General features: G+C 52.6%; 4 protein-coding genes across 4 annotated transcripts; 1 reads left to right on the top strand and 3 right to left on the bottom strand.

The window, feature by feature from the left end:
* Positions 1-372: 372 nt before the first annotated feature.
* Positions 373-4,362, top strand: BBA_01352 (uncharacterized protein; the record flags this gene model as incomplete). Its single annotated transcript, XM_008596449.1, has 7 exons — positions 373-692; positions 764-1,093; positions 1,740-2,559; positions 2,632-2,889; positions 2,949-3,126; positions 3,181-4,014; positions 4,175-4,362. 7 exons carry the CDS (start codon positions 373-375, stop codon positions 4,360-4,362), a joined length of 2,928 nt encoding a protein of 975 aa, XP_008594671.1.
* A 994-nt stretch (positions 4,363-5,356) lies between these two features.
* BBA_01351 (variant SH3 domain-containing protein) lies at positions 5,357-7,175 on the bottom strand (the record flags this gene model as incomplete). The annotated part of the gene is made up of 2 exons (XM_008596448.1): positions 5,357-6,951; positions 7,058-7,175. The coding sequence occupies 2 exons, from the start codon at positions 7,173-7,175 to the stop codon at positions 5,357-5,359; spliced, it is 1,713 nt and encodes a 570-aa protein (XP_008594670.1).
* A 4,176-nt stretch (positions 7,176-11,351) lies between these two features.
* On the bottom strand, positions 11,352-13,218 carry BBA_01350 (AFG1-like ATPase; the record flags this gene model as incomplete). The annotated part of the gene is made up of 3 exons (XM_008596447.1): positions 11,352-12,291; positions 12,348-12,801; positions 12,888-13,218. 3 exons carry the CDS (start codon positions 13,216-13,218, stop codon positions 11,352-11,354), a joined length of 1,725 nt encoding a protein of 574 aa, XP_008594669.1.
* Positions 13,219-13,576: 358 nt separating this feature from the next.
* Positions 13,577-15,979, bottom strand: BBA_01349 (peptidase family S58; the record flags this gene model as incomplete). The annotated part of the gene is made up of 3 exons (XM_008596446.1): positions 13,577-14,658; positions 15,306-15,663; positions 15,731-15,979. The coding sequence occupies 3 exons, from the start codon at positions 15,977-15,979 to the stop codon at positions 13,577-13,579; spliced, it is 1,689 nt and encodes a 562-aa protein (XP_008594668.1).
* Positions 15,980-20,077: the final 4,098 nt, after the last annotated feature.

Below are 20,077 nucleotides of genomic sequence, written 5' to 3'. Positions count from 1 at the left end.
CAAAGAGCCCCGTAAAAGGGTCCTCTTGGGGCTGTTCACAGCGTTCAGCCGCTCGAATCTTAATTACCACGCGTTGCTTATTATCATGCGCAAGGATGTCTTTTCTTCCCAAAGAATGAGCTACAGTGGGTGTATACGGGGGGCGATAATAACAAGTGCAGGCAGCTGTGGCGCATCGGATGGGCCAAGTGCCCAGTAAAAATAGGCAGTCGCTGCCGCCCTTGAACGGATTGAGGAAAACTGGACTTGAAGAAAAGGAAGTCAAACGCCCACTTCGGCCCGTCCATTCTTTACATTTCTTTCTTGTCCTCTTGTCTAAGTTGCGAGTTATCGAAAACAGTTTAATCCTCGCCGGCGCAGAAATACGACAAAATGAGTCAGCAACAGCAGCAACCTCAGCAACCTCAACAACCAGCGTCGCCTGTCCAACCCGCCAACGTCTACCAACCGCCCGTTCAGAACCCCGAGGCCATTCAATCAATTCCTCAAGGGCACAACCACGAAGTGCTTCCCCCTAGTTATGACCAGGCCAAAGCTGCCCCCCATGGCGTGCCCGTCCCAGGGCCAAATGGCTATCCCGCGACTGTCGTGCCTCTCAACATGCTCAGCGACCAACCGCAGCCCATCGACTGCCCGTTCTGCCATCGACGGACCATGACAGAAATTCGCAAGGAGGGAAGCTCTATGCAAATGTATGTATCTTCTTCCAGTATTGATGGACTCGATAGCGTAAAGCTCAAACGTGCTAATGTCTCGGCTACAGTCTCGTCGGTGCCCTTTTCTGTCTCGTTTGCGTTTGCCTGACTTGCGTGCCCTGCCTCGCCGGCTGGTTCGAGGACGTTGAGTACCGCTGCAGCCAGTGTAAGAACATGGTTGCGCGGCGCCGTCACGATGGTGCTCTAGAGGTACTCGTGCCCCAGACGCCCGTTCTTTCGCAGTACGCCCAACAGCCCCAGATGAACGTCCAGGCCCAGCAGTACGAAATGCAGCCCCAAAATCCTCAGCCTCAAGATCCCCAGCATCAGAACCAGCAGCAGCAGCATCTGCCTGTGCAAGAGATTCAGCCCGCCTACCACCAACCCCAGCAGCAGCAGTACGCCCAAACGAATACACCTCAGCCTGGCCTGAAGCAGTAATGGCCATATATTTGTATGAGATGATCAGATTTTACTTTATTACACTCTTGTCACGATTCCACTTGGGACTTGGCGTCGACACAGCCTTCTCTATGGGAATGTTAGCGGCTTGGTTTTTTTACCTTTTCTTTCCTACTTGTATTATTAGCATCTGATGATGGGCGTGGCGCAGGGGACGAATACTACAAGACGGGGTCTAAAATCAATAGATTATTAATATTTTTTGGAATCGGTCAATGACAGCCGGTACAATACTGCCAAACTTCTTACTGCTGAAGACTGTCTGAAAAATGTTGCCCCACCTTAGTTCAACATCAAAGTAAACACGGCCGAAAAGATCGCTACATCTTGTTAACAACACCTATCACCTGTTTAACTCGACAAACATTTCTGCCAGCCTTTCAACTCAAACAAGCCATTGCAACTGGACCACTAATGACATAGAGCCACAGTGCTTTCGCCGGAATGAAGGAAACATGGACAAGTCCAAAGTATGCCAAGCTAATCTTCAGATCACATTATGAATTCCGAATGTCCAGACAATTAATCGATCGATTTTTCATTTCAGGCATTACCCCTTCAAAACCTGTCACTGCCATCCAGGCCGCTGACATCCCACGCGATTGCCTGGTCCTGTGACGCCGAGCTCGCCATCGCAACCATAGAAGGCATCCACATCTTCCTCCCCGAGTACCCGCGCAGCAGCACCAGCAGCGAAGGGGAGAAGCCCCCCTCTGAGCGCTACGCCGCGTCGCCGCAGTTTCCCCTCTTTATGCAGACGTCGGGCTCGCTGCGGCCCGACCCGAGCATCAATGCGCCGCTCTGCCTCTTTGCCGGCGTACACGAGCTGCCACCGCTGCCGCCACCGCCACAGCCTCTGTCTGGCGGCACCGACAGCGCGGGCGGCTTCCCGGGCGTCGGGCGCGGCAAAATCACCGGCGCGGGAGCCTCCCTGGGCCAAGTTATCCGCGTCGAGTGGTCGCCTGGCGGGCTGGGCAGCAACCTGCGGCCTGTGCTGACGGCGCTGACGGGCCACGGCGCCGTCATCTGCTTCGGCGAGCACATTGACCTGCGCAAAGCTGGTGGCGGCGGCGGCGGCGGCGACGCATCGACGATGCAGGTGCGCTCGTTTAAGAACTGGCGCACTTTGTGGGGGCTGGGCGCGCTGCTGCCGCTGCCGATTGCGGGAGGAGGGCGGCGGCGCGCGGAGCTGGGACGGGATGTCGAGGTTATGAATGAGCGCATAACGGCATTTTCTTGGGCAAAGGAGATTTTGCCGGGAAGGGCGCTGCTGGCATATGAGACGGATGAGGGGGAAGTGGTCGTGATGGCGGTGCAGTTTTACAGTCGAGACAGCGCACCGGATGAAAAGGGCTGGGATATCTGCGAAGTGGCGAGGTTTGACGCCAGCGGACCGCACGTGGTAAGTAACAAAATTATGGTGAAAATGCAAAGAAGTCACGGACTTTTTTTTGTTGACTTTTTTTACCCTTAGGCTACGGATGCGCTAGATCCTGATTTTACATCTTCTGGCTCTGCCTTTTCTCTGAAATGGAGTCCATGGGTTAGCCACGAGGGGAAACAGATTGCCGCGTTGTCATATATTGCACACAATCATGTTGGATTCCGCAGGGTTGTGATAGAAGAGTCGTGGAAACTAGGGGAAACCCCGTCTATCACAGTAGACGAACATGATTTGAAGGGTATCTGTTTATTCCTCTCTACAGATGCCTTTCTCGAGTGGGAGAATGTCGTAAGTGATACAAACTGTCCCCCCTTGGCAAGGCACTGGTGCTGATTGCTTTCCCATAGCCTTGGAACGACGATGGAATCATCAACATGCGTGGGATCATCGCTTCTCCGTTTATCCTCCAACCTTTCCAAATTCCTCTCACCGGCCCGTCGTCCAGCGCCGCCCTACCGCGACACAGAACAAGGTTATGCTCGACCACGTATCCAAGCCAAGACGTGCCAACCAATCCCATAACCGGTAACGATCAACGCCGCACAACCAACTGAAGCTTGTTCGCTAACAATCTGTAAGGCCTCATCATCCACCACGCCGACATTTCATCACGGTCTCCCGCACCGCACTACTCGCTCGTGCGGCAGTCCTGCACGGCCACCAACCAAGACTGGTTCCAAACCACCCTGCCCGAGGACGAGACGCCGATCCCGCAATGGGCCGAAGACCTAGGCCAACGCACCGTCCGGCGTATCCCTCTCGCCAGAGCCCTGCGCGGCAAGGACATTGACTCTGACGACTCCTCTGACGAGGACGACGGGGGAGAACCGGCGGTTCTTCCAGACGCTGGCGACGGTCTCGACGTCGACCCCGACCTCGACGTGCAGATGCAAGAACCCCGTGAAGAACGCTCCTCGTCGCAGCAGCAGCAGCACGTCCACCCGCGCCGCTTCCGCCTCTGGGGCCTCGCTGCCTCTCCCGGCGACGGATGTACCGCCACCGTCGTGTCCAAGTACAACACGCAGCACCCGAGCCGGCGCGATCGCGCCGAGGTCATGTTTGGCTGGCACGTGCCCGGCGACGCCGAGGAAGCGTCATCAGCAGCAGCAGGAGCAGCAGGAACGGGGAACAGCAGCAAAAAGACAATGTCGCCGCCGCCACCACCACCACCGTCACCGCTTGCCAAATTGACGACGGAAGCGCGCGTATGGGAATGGATGTACGGACGAGGGAGCCAAGTCCCCGGCACCACGCCGGCAAGCGACGACACTTTTCTGCCTGTGAGCAGCAGCCTGACGAGCGCGCTGCGGTGGCAGTTTCGCGACGTGCTGCCGCGCATCCGCTGCGTGTTTTGTGAGGCCCCCATGCGAGAGCAGGGCGCCGAGGCCGTTTGTGACGCGGGCCACTCATTTGGTAAGTTTTTTTTTTTCCTTCTTCTTTTTCTTCTTTTTCGTCTGTTCCTTTGTGGTTCGCCGGCTGGCTGTCAGAGGCGCGCACATTCTTTTTTCTTCTTATATAGAGATCCACAAGAGAAAAAAAGAGTTGGCTAACAGTATTCATTTGTTCTGGGCAGCAACATGTGCGTCGTCGGGCATGCCCATCATGGCGCCCGGCGTGTCCCGCGTCTGCGCCGTCTGCGGCCTGCGCTGCCTGCAGACGGCGGAGCTGGCGAGGCTGGCCGGGGAGCATCTCGGCCGCGACGTGCCGCTCGACGTGTCGGCGGAGACGTGCGGCGGGTGCGGCGGCAAGTTTATCGTTTGACTAAGGGGGGGCGCAATATCATCATTCTCCTTTGGATACGGCAATGGAAGCGGGTGCGCGTGGGCAATTTCAATCGTTAATACTATGCATGAGCTTTGCGTTGCATGAATATGAATGGAGTCTACTTGACATGTTTTTGATCCGATGAATGAACGTGCCCAGTGTGGATAGACGAATGCCTACATTGTCTCGTCTCCAACCTGCACGGGAAATATCACATCTGCGCTGGGATTCCAAATCAATGCGGCTTGGTTCAATATCAAGGCTGATTCAAGCAAAGGCAAAGCTGCTCGCCTGACAGTTGGCATGGATGGCTGGCGTAGTTGAGGTCGCAGTCAACTGCAAACGCCAGATGCCGACCGCTCATCTAACTTACGAGGGGCTATTTTACCAACGGTTTAATCCAAAAATCACACAATGGATGCAATGGCAGGTATGTTACAAATTGCGAAAAGCTTTGATATTGTTCTCATTCCTATACATTCATCTGAGTGGCTTTCTGTCGTCCTTTCAACATGAGGCAATCATCGTTCGCACTTGCGCCCACATTATCCTCGACACAACCTGCCCGACTCCCGCTCAACTAGAAATCAAATATAGTGCAACTATACGTCCAAAATAAGGGGAACAAAAGAGTGTAAGAAAAAGATAGATACAGAAATGTTTGCCTGGTATATGCCGACGTTCAAGTGTCAGCGGCTGAATATCAGTAGCTGCCACGTTGAAAGTTGACGTCATTGTACCATTCAAATAGTTGCAACAATAGTATAGAGTCAAACGACTGCAAAAACATGCCATTAGAAATTCGGCAGGGTAGTTAGGATGACCGTCTCAGACTCCAAGTCGGCATTCTTGTGGCATTGCCCTGCATGAAACAAGAGGACAAAACCGAAAACGCCGGACCTTTTATACATTCGCCCAAATCGCCTACTCCAAAGAGTTGAAATCAAACCCAAAAGTGCTAATCAGAAACCGACGTCGGCATGAGCATCCTTCAGTATGCTTGACCGGGAACTGGTTTTCTCTGCGGGGCTTGGTTCGGGGACGCTGGGGTAGGGTTCATCGGGCTACGGCCGGGAGCTCCCATAGGCCGAGGGTTCATGCTGTTGGGGCTCTGAGGACGATCGCCTGGAGGCCCTTGATAGCGAGGACCGGGGGACTGGGGCCGGGCACCAGGGCTCATCGGGCCGCCTGGTCTGGGGCCCATGCCTTGTGGAGGGCGCTGGCCTTGGGGTGTCATAGGTCGGCCCTGAGGAGTCATCGGCCTTCCCTGAGGAGTCATTGGGCGGCCAGGCGGAGGGCCTCCGCGAGGATAACCGCCCTGAGGATTAATGGGAGGTCCAAGTCGAGGTGCGCCAGGGGGGGCACGGGGCTTCACTGGACGAGTAGACAGGCAAGTACGGGGAACGACACCCTGCTGAGATCGATCAAGACGGATGCAGAGAGCCCAGCCGTCATCATATTCGTGAAGCAGACGAACCAAATCACCGGCGTTGAGCTCCATCTCGTCCTCGAGAGTGGGCTTGAAGTCGAGCTGGACGCGATGGACAGCAGAGCTAGGAGGGCCGCCAGCAGCAGCAATGGCGGCTGCACTCTGAGAAGGAGGATTGGGGGCTCCGGCAGGCATCGAAGAGGTGCTGAATTCGGTACCGGCAGGGCTGGGCGGGACGCCTTCGTGGGTACCAGGGACAGTGAGATCAACACCGTTCTGATGCGGCTGACGCATAGACGTCTTTCTGGTTAGGGCGGCGGCACCAACAGCACCAGCAGCGGCACCAGCAGCAGTCACGTTGATGGCAGGGCCATTGGCTGTCCATGGATCTTGAACAGGGTTGGCAGGACTGTTGATGCGCTCGGCACCGCTGCCGAAGGGGTTATTGGGGTGATTGCTATGGCTGGTGCCAGGGCGATCGATCTGACTGGCAGCAGCTGGCGCGAGGTTGGCGGCACCACGCTGAGCATTCTTGTCGAGGTTCCAGTTGGGCAGGAACTGGGTAACAGGGCGGAGGCTGATGCGAGGGGCCCTGGGATCAGAGTGGCTGGGCATGCGAGCCAGAGTGTCGCTTGCCCGGTTGAGCTTTTCGTTATCACCACTGAGTCGTTGGCTCTGGGTCTGTCTCTTGCGGCGCTTGAAGACAATAAAGGCAATTAGACCGACAAGAAAGACACCACCGAGAACACCAATGGCTATGCCCGCTTTTGCGGCAGGGCTAGTACCCTGATCGGCAGAGCTCTTGCTGGAAGAGTTTTTGCTGGAAGGCACAAGAGAAGGTGAGGTTGTGGGTGCTGGCAGCGAGAACGAGTTTGCCATTTTGGTCTCTTGAGCCGTTGGGATTGGGTCTGCTAGGGCGAGAACCGAGCCGATAGAGGTCGCGGCGGCAGTGATTGCGTTCGGTATCTCGGTGGCTGTCGACGTGGGATTTTGAGTGGTGGTCGTCGTGTCTTGAATCTGAGATTCCGGCGTGTTGTTGGCGGCAGTAGACTCCTCGGTCTGCTTGGGACTGTCTTCGCCTTGGGTTGAATAGCCGCCGATTTCGCCAGTAAAGTCGGGCGTCATTGTCTTGTAAACGGTACGGATATATGTTTCGGCTGGACAGGCGGTCAGTATTGTTCAAGAGACGGCTCTTGTAAAGAGCAGAGGGCATGGCGAGCGACGACTCAGTTCAAGACGAATCGGACACAGCGAGTCGCTTACCTCTTTGAACCTTGTCGCCACCATCGACAAGTAGCGACTTTGGGAGTCCATCGGCGAGATTGCCGAGATCGCTCGCAGAGTCGCGTTGATGGTGACGATGTAGATGGCAGTGGCCCATCTTGGCGTCTGAAATCTGCGGCAATGGGAGGCGGGAGAAGATCGAGTTGTAGACGAGGAAAAGGAAAGAAGCAAGGCGATCCCTGCAAAGTCAACAAAAGTCGTGGCCAGCGACTAGTTATTTCGGCAGCCTGCGGAAGAGGCTGGGCGCGCACCGGCAGACTGGAATGTTGCTGGTGGAGGCTGAGGGAGAAAGAATGTACGAATGTATTGGCAGGCTATTGAAAGGCTCCAAAGTGTGTTGGTTATTGGGGAGGCAATGTCTCGGATCACAACAGCAGCAGTCGGAGAAGTGGTTCCGAGAGAAGGGGGAATTGTTGGTCGCCCTGATTTGGTGATGAGAAGTGAGTGATACGAAGTTGTCCGTCGGTTATCGCGCGTGGGTCGAGATGGGCAAAGGAAATAAAGAGCGTTTGAAAAAGAGTCGTGATGAGTAGGAAAGAATGGAATGAGTTGGCGCGCAGCACACGAGCGGTGAGAAAGGAGCGAGAAGAACACGCACGCGCGCACCAGCTCAAGCAATTGATAGATATGCACGTTGGCAAGAAGAGGAAGAAAAGTGACGAAGGACTAGCGAGAGATGATGCATGGAAATGGGCAGGGACGATGGTGGAGAGGAAGGGCGGGAAGGGAGAAGAAAAGGCCCTGGTGCAAGGATAAGAGCCGGGGATCAGGAAGAGGGGGGGGGGGGTTGAATGAATGACCTATTTGCAGCGATTATGGACTATTATTACTGGCTGTGAGGAATTTGGGGGCACCGAGGTGGGAGGGTTGCCCAGGTCGACGGTTCGACAGACTAGCAGATGGGTTTGCTTTGCTTGTCTGAAGTCGAGGACGGGGCTGGTGAGACCTTCACAGAAAAGCAGAGGCCAGGCCAAAAGGTGTGGATGCCATCACATTGAGAAAAAGCAGTGGCCAAAAGGTGTGGATGGGTGGACACGAACGAGGTCATTATCCGCCCTTATCCCTGTTCACGTATTCCTCCTACCAATTGGCAATTGTGCATGCCTTCATAAACTGCCTGTCTGCCCTACTTAGTGTATAGCCCCATGACAATCGCTTTGTGCCTTGTGGTGCATGATTGCATGGCAAAAGAGGTCTGTGAAAGTCTGTGCGCGCGGACCTTGCGCCGAGGTCCGGAAGCCCAGGGTGCCAAGGGTGCCCAGGATAAATAGAATCAAAATCTCATTGAAAAATACAGGCACAATAAGATTTGACGTGTTTTTAACCTCTCGAATTTCGCATATATGAGTCATGTATTAATGTAATCCGTCACTCTGTGCAAACCCAACTGCTTTTGTGCAAAACATTCTGCACTAGTGCAGATCCCTGCGACCTCGCTTGAGATACGCCGCTGACAGCCTACAATGCTCTAGCTCGCCCGCTAGATGATGATCATCGCCAGGGGCAATGGTTTCTGATCGGCCACGCACAGGACTGGTAGATAAATACGAACCGGCATAAATCAGAATCAGACAGGAGCGGAGAGGCGGAGAGGCGGAGAGGATGTTGGGCGCAAGAAAGAGCCCCTGGAATCAGGTACCACACAGCCTGCAGGTTAGTGCCTTTGGTGCCTCGTCTGTGCCTGGGCCTGTGCAACAGCCGCTCCCGCTGTTACAGGCACCCGGTCACTGCCATTGGCTCCAGTAAATCTTGCCAGCCAGCCACTGGTCGAATGCAATATGCATTACTCCCTCGACCAATCAAAAAGGGATGAGGGAGATGTTCAGTTATCCACAAAACGTGACGACGGGAGCTTCTTGCATATGGTGTTCCCTTTGCCCTTGATACTTGCATCGCGACAAATTGCCATTGCCATTGCCTGCTTCCGCCCCATTTCCATCTGAGCAATGTTGCCCTTGATGGCGTGTCTCAGCAGTCAAGTCCGGCATCGGCAGCCTTGCCGGAGCGCAGCAAGAGAAAATTTTTCTCCACCATCGTATAAAAAGGAACTCAAACAAGGAAAAAAAAGACGGAAAAAAAGAAGGGAAATTCCTGCATAAAACAGGTCGTCATAGCGCCTCCGATTAATGAGACTCTTCTTCAGCCGTGGCGCTTGCCGATCTCTCACAACTCTATTCGGACAACTCGGACAAGCATCGAACAGCCTCAGCGTCGACATCCAGCTCGGGCCCAGGTGTGTGAAGGAATGCAGAACAAAGCTTCTGCGCTCTTTTATGCCAGAAAGACAAGAATAGCCATCTCCCCACACAAGGGTCGAATTCTCGCACGGTGCCAAGGCGAGCCAGCTACTCGGTAGCTCATGATCGCGCCGTTTCATCCAATTACAAAGGAGCCTAACGGTAAACTGTATTTCGACGCGAAAGCATCTCTCCATTATTGATTCTTTCCTATTTCTCTAGGGAGCAATTGCTGCCCTATTTACATACATCCCGCACCGCGACGCAGCCACGCGTCATCGTGACTGACCGTCCTGCTGTGATGACGACAAAGTACCGTCCCATCTGCCTACCCATGTCCTGTCCCTTCAGCTTCCGTCAGCTTCCATCAAGGACAATCTTTTAATCCGTACACCGACTGAGAATATTCTGCTTGCCGTGACCTGCGTCCAAGCATGCGTGCCACGTCCCGGGCGCATCAGTCGCGAGAAATAATGACGAAACAAACAATTTTACACACCAAACGAATGACCCGCGCATTGCTCTTCATTGTTTGACTGTTAATAACTTTACTAACGGCTCGCGGCTTCTCCCCACACAACCTGTTCATCTACTAGCAGCGTCCTGAAACGCAAGCCCCGGGGCCTTCCTTGTGGCTCCCAGCTCCTCCCATCGGAGGCGGTCCAACCATTACGAAGAAATAAACGGTCCGGAGTACTTGAACTGGTATTAGCGTGTTGACGTCAGCTCGGTACGTGTCGATTATTGCCGAATGGAGCAAGTCCCGCCTTTTTGACAGAATTCAGAGATGAGGAACATGCGTTTTCTGTGAGAACTCATACTTAATTTCACCAGCATATGGAATGATGAGCTGCAGCGAAAGAGTAAAGACTCATAAGAGCCATCGACTCGCTATTCCATCACAGCGTAGCACTACGTCGCGCCTCATGTGCAATATAACGCTGTACATGTGGCTATTGGCTCCGTAGTACCGACTTGTCTTGGAAAAAGAGGTAAAAGCGTTCAGCTACGCCATCTTGCCATGGCGGCTCATGCCTGAGAATCCAGAGGACCAATGATACGAGAATGCATGCGATGACGAGGAAGAGGAAGAAGATTGAAGCAGAGAAATGGCATCTTGCTCAACCCATTTTCAACTCTTTCCGCTAGTTAGTTATCCGAGCGCACCGCGCACATGCAAATGGCACTCGTGATGGATGTCTCAGGGCAGCCCAGCCCATTTTTGTCTCGCATGTCGGCGCTCAGACCACACAATTGCATTCAATTGCGCCCCGGGAAAAAAAAAGGGCTCTTTTTTGTTTGCTGCCCATCTTTTTTTGACTACTGCTGCTCGTCGCTTGTCGCGAACAATGAAACCAAGGCCCTGTGCGCTTTTCGGAATGAGCAGATGGACAAAGACCGTTTCAGACTTGGGCCAACGCGTTAACATTTCTCTTTTGCGCGAATTGATTACTCACGCGTTCTGGTTTCTTGTGCCCTCGTGGCTACTTGGCAGCCGGTCACCACTGCCGGTGTTTGGCAGGTCTCAGTCTCAGCCTGACGCGCAGTTTTTGCTTATTCTGGTTTTTGCTTCTTCAGCCCACTATTACCGGCTGCTGCTCCGTCACTTTGTCGTGATTTGCACGTCTCTATGGCCGCACTGTGAATTTACCGAGTCCAAATGCCAATGTTGCTACAGATTAATTCTAATTATCTACTCCGCAACTCCGTTTATTCTTATTAGATTCGGCCCAAGTCCGGATGGTGAACCTTGTCGCAGAGACATTACCTCAGCCTATGTGGGCATATTGGTGTCTGATAATGAGTCGGACACATGTCATCACATCTTTTGGATATCCCGTCTGACTCGTGTGCGCTAAGAATGACAGTCTATATGATAGAACATGCTATAGATATGCAAACAATACATCTCGGCGCTCCCATTCACCAATAAGATCTCTCTGTAGCGCTGATAAATGAGTAAAGAAATATATGCATCGCCGAGTAGCTCTCCAAAAGGCTTCGATAGCTTTCCAAAGGCTCCGAGTGAAGCCCATTTACATGGAGTCCTCCATTTGCCGACTCCGTGTGCGTGTCCAGTTATCCTTGTCCTCCTTGCCACCTTTGCTCTCCAGGCCCATGCCGCGCTCAACCCACTCCTTGCTCTCCATGTGACTGAGTCTGCTGAGCGCGCGCGCAAACGCAAACGCCTCCTCCTCGCCCGAAAACAGATTCGAGGCCTTGAGCTTTGCGGCGCTGCCGTCCGGATCTGCCATCATCTCGTCCATGACCTCCTCCATACTCGCGGCGGGCTTCTTTGCGCTCAAAGGCCCCTCGGACGACAACAACGACGACGCCGGCGGCGCCGAGCTGTCGCTGCTGCTGCTGCTGCTGCTGGATGCCAAAAGACTCTCTGCGATTTCGTCGCGCGACACAAACAGCTCGCCCAGGGGCCGCTCCGTGGTGAGGACCAGCTTGGCGTTGCCCTCGTACACGGCGTCGATGAAGGTGATGAAGCGGCGGGCGAGGTCGCGCTCGCGAATCGTCATGCCGGGCACTTCGGTGACGATGAAGGCGTCGTAGCAGCGCACCAGCTCGAGGTAGTCGGCCGCCGACTTGGGCTGCCGAATCAGCTCGTCAAAGGTGAACCAGGCGCAGCGGCCGCTCACGCGCGGCACGTAAATCTCCCGGCCCCAGACTTTTTGCGTCTCTGGGTGCGGCGCAAAGTGCTCCGTGTCGCCGAGGAAGCGGAACCACTTCTCCGCGTGCGAGTTGGCGTGCTTGTCGAGCGGCGTGTGGTAGACGCCCGAGGGTGGCCGGGGGATCTTGCGGTAGTCGGTGGGTGAGTCTAGGTTGATGACGTGCAGCCGGGTCTTGAGTAGTTTGATGGCTGGGATAAAGGATTCTCTTTGGATGCCGTTTTTGTACAGTTCATTGGGATGTCTATTGGAAGTCGTCACCATTACAATGCCATGTGACATGAGAGCCTCCAAGAGCCTGATTACCGGTCAGCAAAAGAATTACAATGTATGAGCAGTATGGTAGCACCATACCTTCTAAGAATCATGGCGTCTGCAACATCTGTGCACTGAAACTCATCAAAGCACAAGACATTGCCCTTGTCGGCAATATCTGCGGCGACAAACGGGACGGCGTCGATATCATTGCCGTGCTCCATCTTGATCTTGTGTAAACGCTTGTGCACATCTTGCATGAAATTGTGAAAATGTATCCGCGTCTTGCTCTTGACCGAAGGCGGCAACGTGTCGTAGAAGAGGTTCATCAGCATCGTCTTGCCGCTGCCGACGTCGCCAAAGAGGTACAATCCGCGGGGCAAGTTATCTGGTATTTGACCGATGGCGGCCTCTCCCTTTTTCGGGCCGCCTCCAAATATCGACGAAAACACTGATTTCTTGGGCTTTAGCGACTCGAGGCTCGGATGCACGACCGTCGGTGCGTCGTAGTCGCGCAATTCATTATAGAGATGTTGCAGGCTTTCGATGATTCCTAGATTGTTTGTCGGGCGTTAGCAAAGGTCGCGCTGCGGAAGGAGTGAAAGCACCCTCCCGGAAACCCCCCCTTTCATGCGTTACCTCTTTGATGCTCATCATTGCGCAATTCACCCGCCTCTACGCGGCGATCGTATTCTGCCAACGGCCCGCCACCATCAGCGTTGACGCCAGCCTCTGTCGCAAGGGATCGGAACTGGACCAGGGCGCCGCCTCGCACCAGATGCGTTTCTGGGCATTTCCAGACATTTTTCGCCGGGCGCCGTTTTAGTAGCGGCGAGGCAGACGCTGACCGCCCGCCAGAGAGGGTCTGAATCGAGCGGCGGCGAGCTTGTTTTGCATTGGCGCTGCGGCCGCAATTGGCCGAGGCTTGCAGACGACGCGACAGCACTGCAGCTGCGGTGCTACCCCGCATAGTTTGTATTGGATAATTTTTTTTTTCTGTGTGAGCCCTTGTTGTGTGCTCGAATAAAATCAGGACATTGTTGTCACAGGCGTAGTCATAGATGTGGTTGTACCAGGTGTGGTCGCAGACTGGTCGATATCTCGGGAGTTCGGCTTATTTTCGAGAGTGGAGTTGGAAGAAGCCGGACCGCTATCGAAGAAACAAAAAGTCACGTCATGGCATCTGCGACAAACATACCCACCGACTGCATGAATTTCTCATAAGCATACGAGCGACAACTATTTCAAAAAGTGCATACATATCATTTATGAAAAGAGCAGAGTCTTCCCACAACAACAAGCAGTGACAGCCCGTGTCGTGTCCCTGACTATCCCGAGTAGTGATACCTGTCCATAATCTCCTTTAGCTTGTCCAGAGGTAAAGCCTCGATGCAATGACCTCTATTGCCAACCATTGTCTCAGCCATGCAGAGCGCATTATAGATAGCTTCCTCGGTTGCGTCAGCTGTCGCCTCAAACAGAGCATTGATCGTCTGGTCATCGGCAGTCTCGATGCTGTGCGAACCCAGCTTGAAAGGGTCAACCTTGCGCACGTTGGAGTTTACAGTCTGCACCGCCATCTCGTTTGCCGTCGAAAAGGCCATGAATATGTCGCCAGACGGGTTGTGCCCGTATCCTCCCACCCGTGCCAGGCCAACAGTAGCGCGCTTCGCGAGGCGCTGAAGCTGAGTCGGGTGCAGCGGTGCGTCCGTCGCAAGGATGATGATGATGGAGCCGTCCTTGGTTTCCTTTGACGCGTCGGCCTCGTTCTTGGGCACCTCCGTTCCGGCTTCGGCAGCCTTTTTGGCCGTCTCTTCTGCCAGGATGCGTCCTACAGGAACGCCCGAAATGCGAAGATGGTGCTGGCGACCGTAGTTTGCTTGCACCAGGGCTGCCACCGTATAAGTCTTGCCCTCGTCCGCCGCAGGGACAACGCGGCTGCTGGTACCGGTGCCGCCCTTGAAACCTTGACAGATCATCCCGGTACCACCGCCCGTATTCCCCTCTCTCACCGCATCGCTGCTGGCGTTTTCCAAGCCCTTGACAATGTGCTCAGGCGTCACGGCAAAGACACCCAAGTCGTTGAGGTAGCCATCGAATGTCTCGCCGACAACGGGGAGGAGAAACCAGCCAACCTCACCCTCATCTCCAGTATAGTTTTTCAATGCGTACTGGTAGATTCCAGTGTATGCCTGACCTACGGCGAAGCTGTTGGTGAGGATAATGGGCGAATGAAGAAGACCCGTTTCCTCTATCCAATGCGTGCCCGTCATCTCTCCAGAGCCATTGAACCGGAAGACGCCTGCGTGGCAAGCCTTGTTGAACCATTCGGCACGCGGAATGATTGTAGTGACTCCCGTATTCACATTTCCATCATCTGAATGGATAGACTGTGTGTGGACGCGGACTCCTGGCACATCTGTAATTCCATTTTGGATCCCGGAGGCCATGAGCCCAAAAAGACAGAGGGGACGACGTCACGGAGCCGCCCACGCGGGCTTGTTGAATGAGGGGTTGACATGATACAGAGTCTGAACGTTGTCTATTCTCACATTGTTGAAATTGTCTGCAGAGCCAAACAAGACTTTATAATCCGCGCGGTCGATGTTAGTAAGAGGGTCGACAGCTTCGGCCAACGTCTTCCCCGCGTTGCGCTTAGTTAGCGTGGCTCTTGTTATTTTGGAGTTGGATGAGTCACCCCGACAGAGTCAGATTGCGAAGCATCTGCGCAAGAACTTGGAAATACATGATTTTTTCATGGTATATTAACAGACTTCAGGTTTGGCTGGTGGAGACACAGAACTACTTCTCATGTAGTCACCGTTGATTCTTCTGCAATTACAACGACAAGCAAGAAAGGCAGCCTGAATGTTGATATTAACGCCAAAGGCACTATAAAATGAAATCAATAATACTTGGAGGTAATACTTTTCTAAAAGCAAGATTCAAAGCTGGACAGCGGCATTGCTACACCACCAGGCATCGCATTGACCTAGAGCATATACAAAGCAGCACCAAAAATGCCGGTCAGAGCCACTGTCGAGACCTGGACTATACCAGCCAAATTCTTCTTGCAGTATTTGCGGCTACTTATAATGTCCTGAGAAGACTTGTTGTCGCTCTTTTTATCGTCCTGACCAGGCTTGTCGCCGCTCTTCTTGCCGCCCTGAGCGTCCTTGTCGTCGCTTTTGCTGTCGTCATGGGAGCTGCCTTTTTCCGACAGTTCACCACCGAAAGCAGTATGACCAGGAGAAACTCCCTCAGAAAGCTTGCTAGCCCGGCTCTTGTAGTCCTGCAGAGACTTGTCCTTGCTCGGGTTGACGATTCCCACCATGCCAGAGGCGCACGCGTTTCCTTGGGAGGAATAGAAAATCATGGCATCGGTATTGTCAAGCTCGACGCGGAAAACCTTGCCCTGTAGGTGACAATATATCAGTACCGGTGAACACATAAAGTCCATCAGAACTCTTAGCTGAACCTACACTGGAGCCACTGAGGAAGCCGGAGAAGAAGCCAGTTCCTATCTGGAGAGGAGCGCAGGGGTTGTGGTAGTCCCCAGAGACAACGCTGTGCTTGGGTCCTTTGAAATGGAATTCGAGAATGTCACCCTTTTTGGCAGTAATCGAATCAGGGTCGAATCGATTGTCCTTTGTAGCCATGATCTTGACAGTCTTGGCGTTGGCGGCCACCAGCAAGGCGGCAGCGGCGAAAACGAATTTAAAGGACGGCATTCTGGTATAATTCAAAAACGGCAAGGAGATGAATACAAGCTTTCTTTAGCAAGAGAAGAAGAATAATTGAGTATTGAAAGAAACCCATTTTTTTCTACCGCAGCAGAAAGGACGGAGCTGTGAAGTATGCCTCGCCTGCTATGGGGAGGCAATTGCGACACGAGCAAGACTCGCGCCTGACAGCCGTGTTCAAGCTTGATGACATGCTTTGTACTATCTACGTCGCCCGTGGGCAAAAGTGGACTTGTTTACCGTATCGGATGGAAATTCATGATGTTTTGAGACGGCACTTGATGCGCATCAAAGGCCAATTGGCAAGCTTTCCTGGAACTATGCTGTCGCAGAGCCCAACCACGGCCGCCATGAGCCTACAAGTTGTAATGGGCATCAAACATCCCTGTCCATGTCGAACATTAGATACCAAAGGAGGAGATTGGTACCAGTGCGGGGAGTACCTGGGCTCATAACACCGACGGTAAATAAGTAGGTAGAGAGGAGTGAGTGGCTTGCTGCCGCGACGCGCAAAGCACGATGCCCGACTTGTACTCTTTGACGCTCATCTTTCCAGTCCTTGAGCAAAAAGCCACAAAACAGGACCTTTGGTTTGATCGTCGATGAAATACAGCTGTTTTGAACGTCGGCAGGAGTGATATTTCACAGGGTATTGTGTCCCGACTCGTGATGAAGAGTAAGAGGTCAATCGCTGAGCATCCTCGTTTGAGCATAGTGTCAGAAATTGACAAGCTCCCATGTATATATTTTCGCCGTCATACAAATTATTTTGCATGGCCTAGGAAAGTCCATGTCGACGTGGTAGGCTGAGGAGATAACGCCGTCGTGAATCAGGCACCCTGTACGTGTTGAGACACACGCTTCGTGCGCTACCAGGAACCGAACGGCATCGATGGTCCAATTAAAATCTGAAATGTCAATTAATAGAATCTCGGCGAGATAGCCGAGTTTTTGGGTCGGCTACCGCCGTATGAACAGCTGGCTCGTGCCATGACTCGGTGTGAGGTGACTCTAAGTTTAACTCTACACGCCACGCCGGCGACAGAAGAGCACAAGCATCTTGGCGGTGGATAAACGCAGGAGTTGACGGCCAAGCCGAATGTTTTGATTATTATTGCCAAGATCAAATTGTATGCTCGAGCGGGTTCGAGAATGGCTCGATTTATACGAGAAAAGTTTGGCGATGATTGAAAACTAGTTCAACGTGCGTCAATATTGAAAGGCGCACGGCGCGGGACTAGAGCTCAACGTCATGCCAAGTTCCAGAGAAGCAAAATTGATAACATGACAAGCTTGGGTGTTTTGTTTGTTTATTTTTTTTTCTATTTTTTTTTCTAAAAAGAATTGTTCAATTTTCTCTTGAAACCGCGAAAGCTCTTTCGCACAGAAGACAAGGCCGTCCTGTCATACGTTCCTAAGCTACTTCCCGTATATGAGTAAAGCTGAGAGATGACGCCCCGGCAGGCTATGCTGCCCGCGAATTGGGAACAATGACGAGCTCTTTTCAGTTTAATAATAGCAAGGGATACAATGCGCCACCGCCACGTTTCTCCAGCAAGATATGCCGTGCTGCCGGAGAATGGGGTCATGCGGCAAACTATAATTGTACCTGTTCAGACAAAAGCAGTAGTAGCCTTGCCTGTCAAGCCACATATGGGGGTTAAATAACTGCCGTAATTGCAGTGGCCTGACAGCCAATAAAGCAAGCCATTCGAGAGCTAGTTTGGAGTCGGCTATCAGCGGCTTCGTGTTGCTAATCCGGCGAGGATCCTAATATGGTAATCGGGCGTTGTAGCAGTCAACGAGCAACTGGGGTATTGACGCGATCAAGTCGCGCACTACAAGAACGATGGCTGGAGGCCAATAAGATGGAGGCTAGTTTTAAAGAGAAAATAAACGTAATAATCTAATGATGCATCCTGGTGAGCTCGTCACAAGCAGCGGAGCCTAGCTCCAGTGCGCCGCCACTTGAAGAGATAGAGTTGCGCCACGTACATGCAAGTGCCCATGTTGGCATGTCACTGTCAAGAGTGTCTGCAGCGGCCGCCATTATCATTAATTATTTAATTACAATTACCATATTGTTTCCTATTCCTCTCAAGTTCAGCCATTGGAGATTGGGTATCGAGCTGATGTTAGCTTCCTCACTGAGCATCGTCTATGGCTCCATTTGGGGAGTCGACTTGTGCGTTGAATTTGGCGACGGCAATGGGACTTTGTTTCTGGAATATGTCTACATGAGAGAGAAGTTTACACGAGTAGGCGATTGCAAGCATAGAGTAAAAGCTGTGTGATTTGGCTAACAAGACTATTTACCTCTTTAATCAGTGTTGGCGGTCAATGGCGGTGATGGTCGGACACTAAATACGCAAGCCGAATAGCCTTGTTACTTTCCTCAAAAGAATACTCCTTCTTTTCTCTTTTACCTTGAACACAGCGGAGACACGTACACACAAAGCCAAGCATAAACGGTATCCAAGCACTTCCCTTTCAGTTCACTACTGGAGAGGGCAAGCACGTTCTACGAGCACATGGTCTATCTTCATGATAGAGAACTGGGGGGAGACTAAGCTGTTGTCTTTTCCGAGCATTAGAAAGAATCTGGCCCTATTCTCCGAGACCGGAGATATGTCCTTGTTTTCATAGCGGTCAAGAGAGATACAAGAGTTTTGAGGCTGCTCAACATTGTCAAGAAGCAGATTATATTCTTGATACTGTTCTAGCCACGAAATTTGCTCTACAGCTGCATGTTGGCCCAGCTCGAAGACATTTTGACAAATCAACTTGCCTGTCGCCGGTAGTTGGATCCGAATTCCAGAGTTGAAGCGCGCCAGGCGACCATGAACAAGGCAAATCACAGAATATTCCACAGAGTCTCTGTTGCCTCTATTCCCATTCTTACTCGTCTCTCGAGTTCGTCGTTGTATTTTTCTTAGCAATGACGCGCAAGAGATGACCATTCAACTTTTCCTTGTTGTGCACGTCTCTTTCAGGTTATCAGACTCATGAAGCGGCGCCCCTTTGAGTTGTTGTAATCTCTCTATTATAGGCAAGGGGCATATAATATTCGAATGCGTAGGATCCACGGCTAGGAGGAAACTGAGCTCCATCTTGGAGGGCACCGTTCAAACCCTGGCCTGTGCAAATGTAACAAGGCAACGAGGCTAGCCGATCCGCACACTACTTGATACGCCAGGTTGGCCGGACCCCTTTGTACATAACTAGTTGTTGGTATCCAATTAACCAATGTATCATCCAGGGCGAATAAATGCTGTCTTCCTGATGCGTTGGCTCCAGCCAGACCCAGCAGCTAAAAAACTCCACTGCGCCCACTTTGCGATGCTAACTTGCTTGCTTGTGATGCTTGCTTGTAATGCTTGCTTGCTTGTGATGCCAACGTCTCACAGCGTTGCAGTTGTCTCCCCCACCTTTGCTTCTGACAGCGGGTTTTTTGGTGGTTGCAACGGGGAGGCCGGTGCACTTTGCCCTGGCAGCATAAATTACCCGAAGTTTGACAGAAGATTGATGACTACACTGCAGTCAAAGGTGAGATGCAGCAACGGCGAATGACAAAGGCACGTGTAACGGAGGTACCGAGGGCAAGCCTGGTCGATTCCGTCGTCATTCTCGACATGCTTCCCCCCCCTCCTCTCTCTCTCTCTCTGGCTTCAAGGCCCAACGCAGGCTAGTGCCAACTGTGAACCAGTGGAGAGCCAGTAAATAAAAAGATTTTTCGAAATTAAAAAGCCGAGGCGCGCGGTTGAATTGGCTGAATTGGCCCTCTCATCAGGCCGAGAAAGGGCTTTTTTGTCCCCTTGCATCATTCTGACCAGCTTTCCCTGTTGAGGAGATCCCTGCAACTTTTTGTGCGTGGGTGTGTCATGGACTCATGGTGCACACCTGTTCCTGCGATACAGTGGTAGTGGTGTATTAACCCCTCGGTAGCCTGCCGTTTTAACCTGAACTGGCTTGTAGCATTTTTTTTGACCCCCTCGTGCCCCTTTCATCCGGTCAGAACAAGGTTAACATCTAGTTAGTTTTTTTGCGTTTTAGGTTTTTTTTTTTTTTTTTTCTCTTTGGTCGTTG

This window comes from Beauveria bassiana, assembly GCF_000280675.1.
Source record: "Beauveria bassiana ARSEF 2860 unplaced genomic scaffold BBA_S00003, whole genome shotgun sequence".
NCBI classification, from domain to species: domain Eukaryota; kingdom Fungi; phylum Ascomycota; class Sordariomycetes; order Hypocreales; family Cordycipitaceae; genus Beauveria; species Beauveria bassiana.
This window is presented reverse-complemented; position numbering and strand designations above follow the sequence as displayed.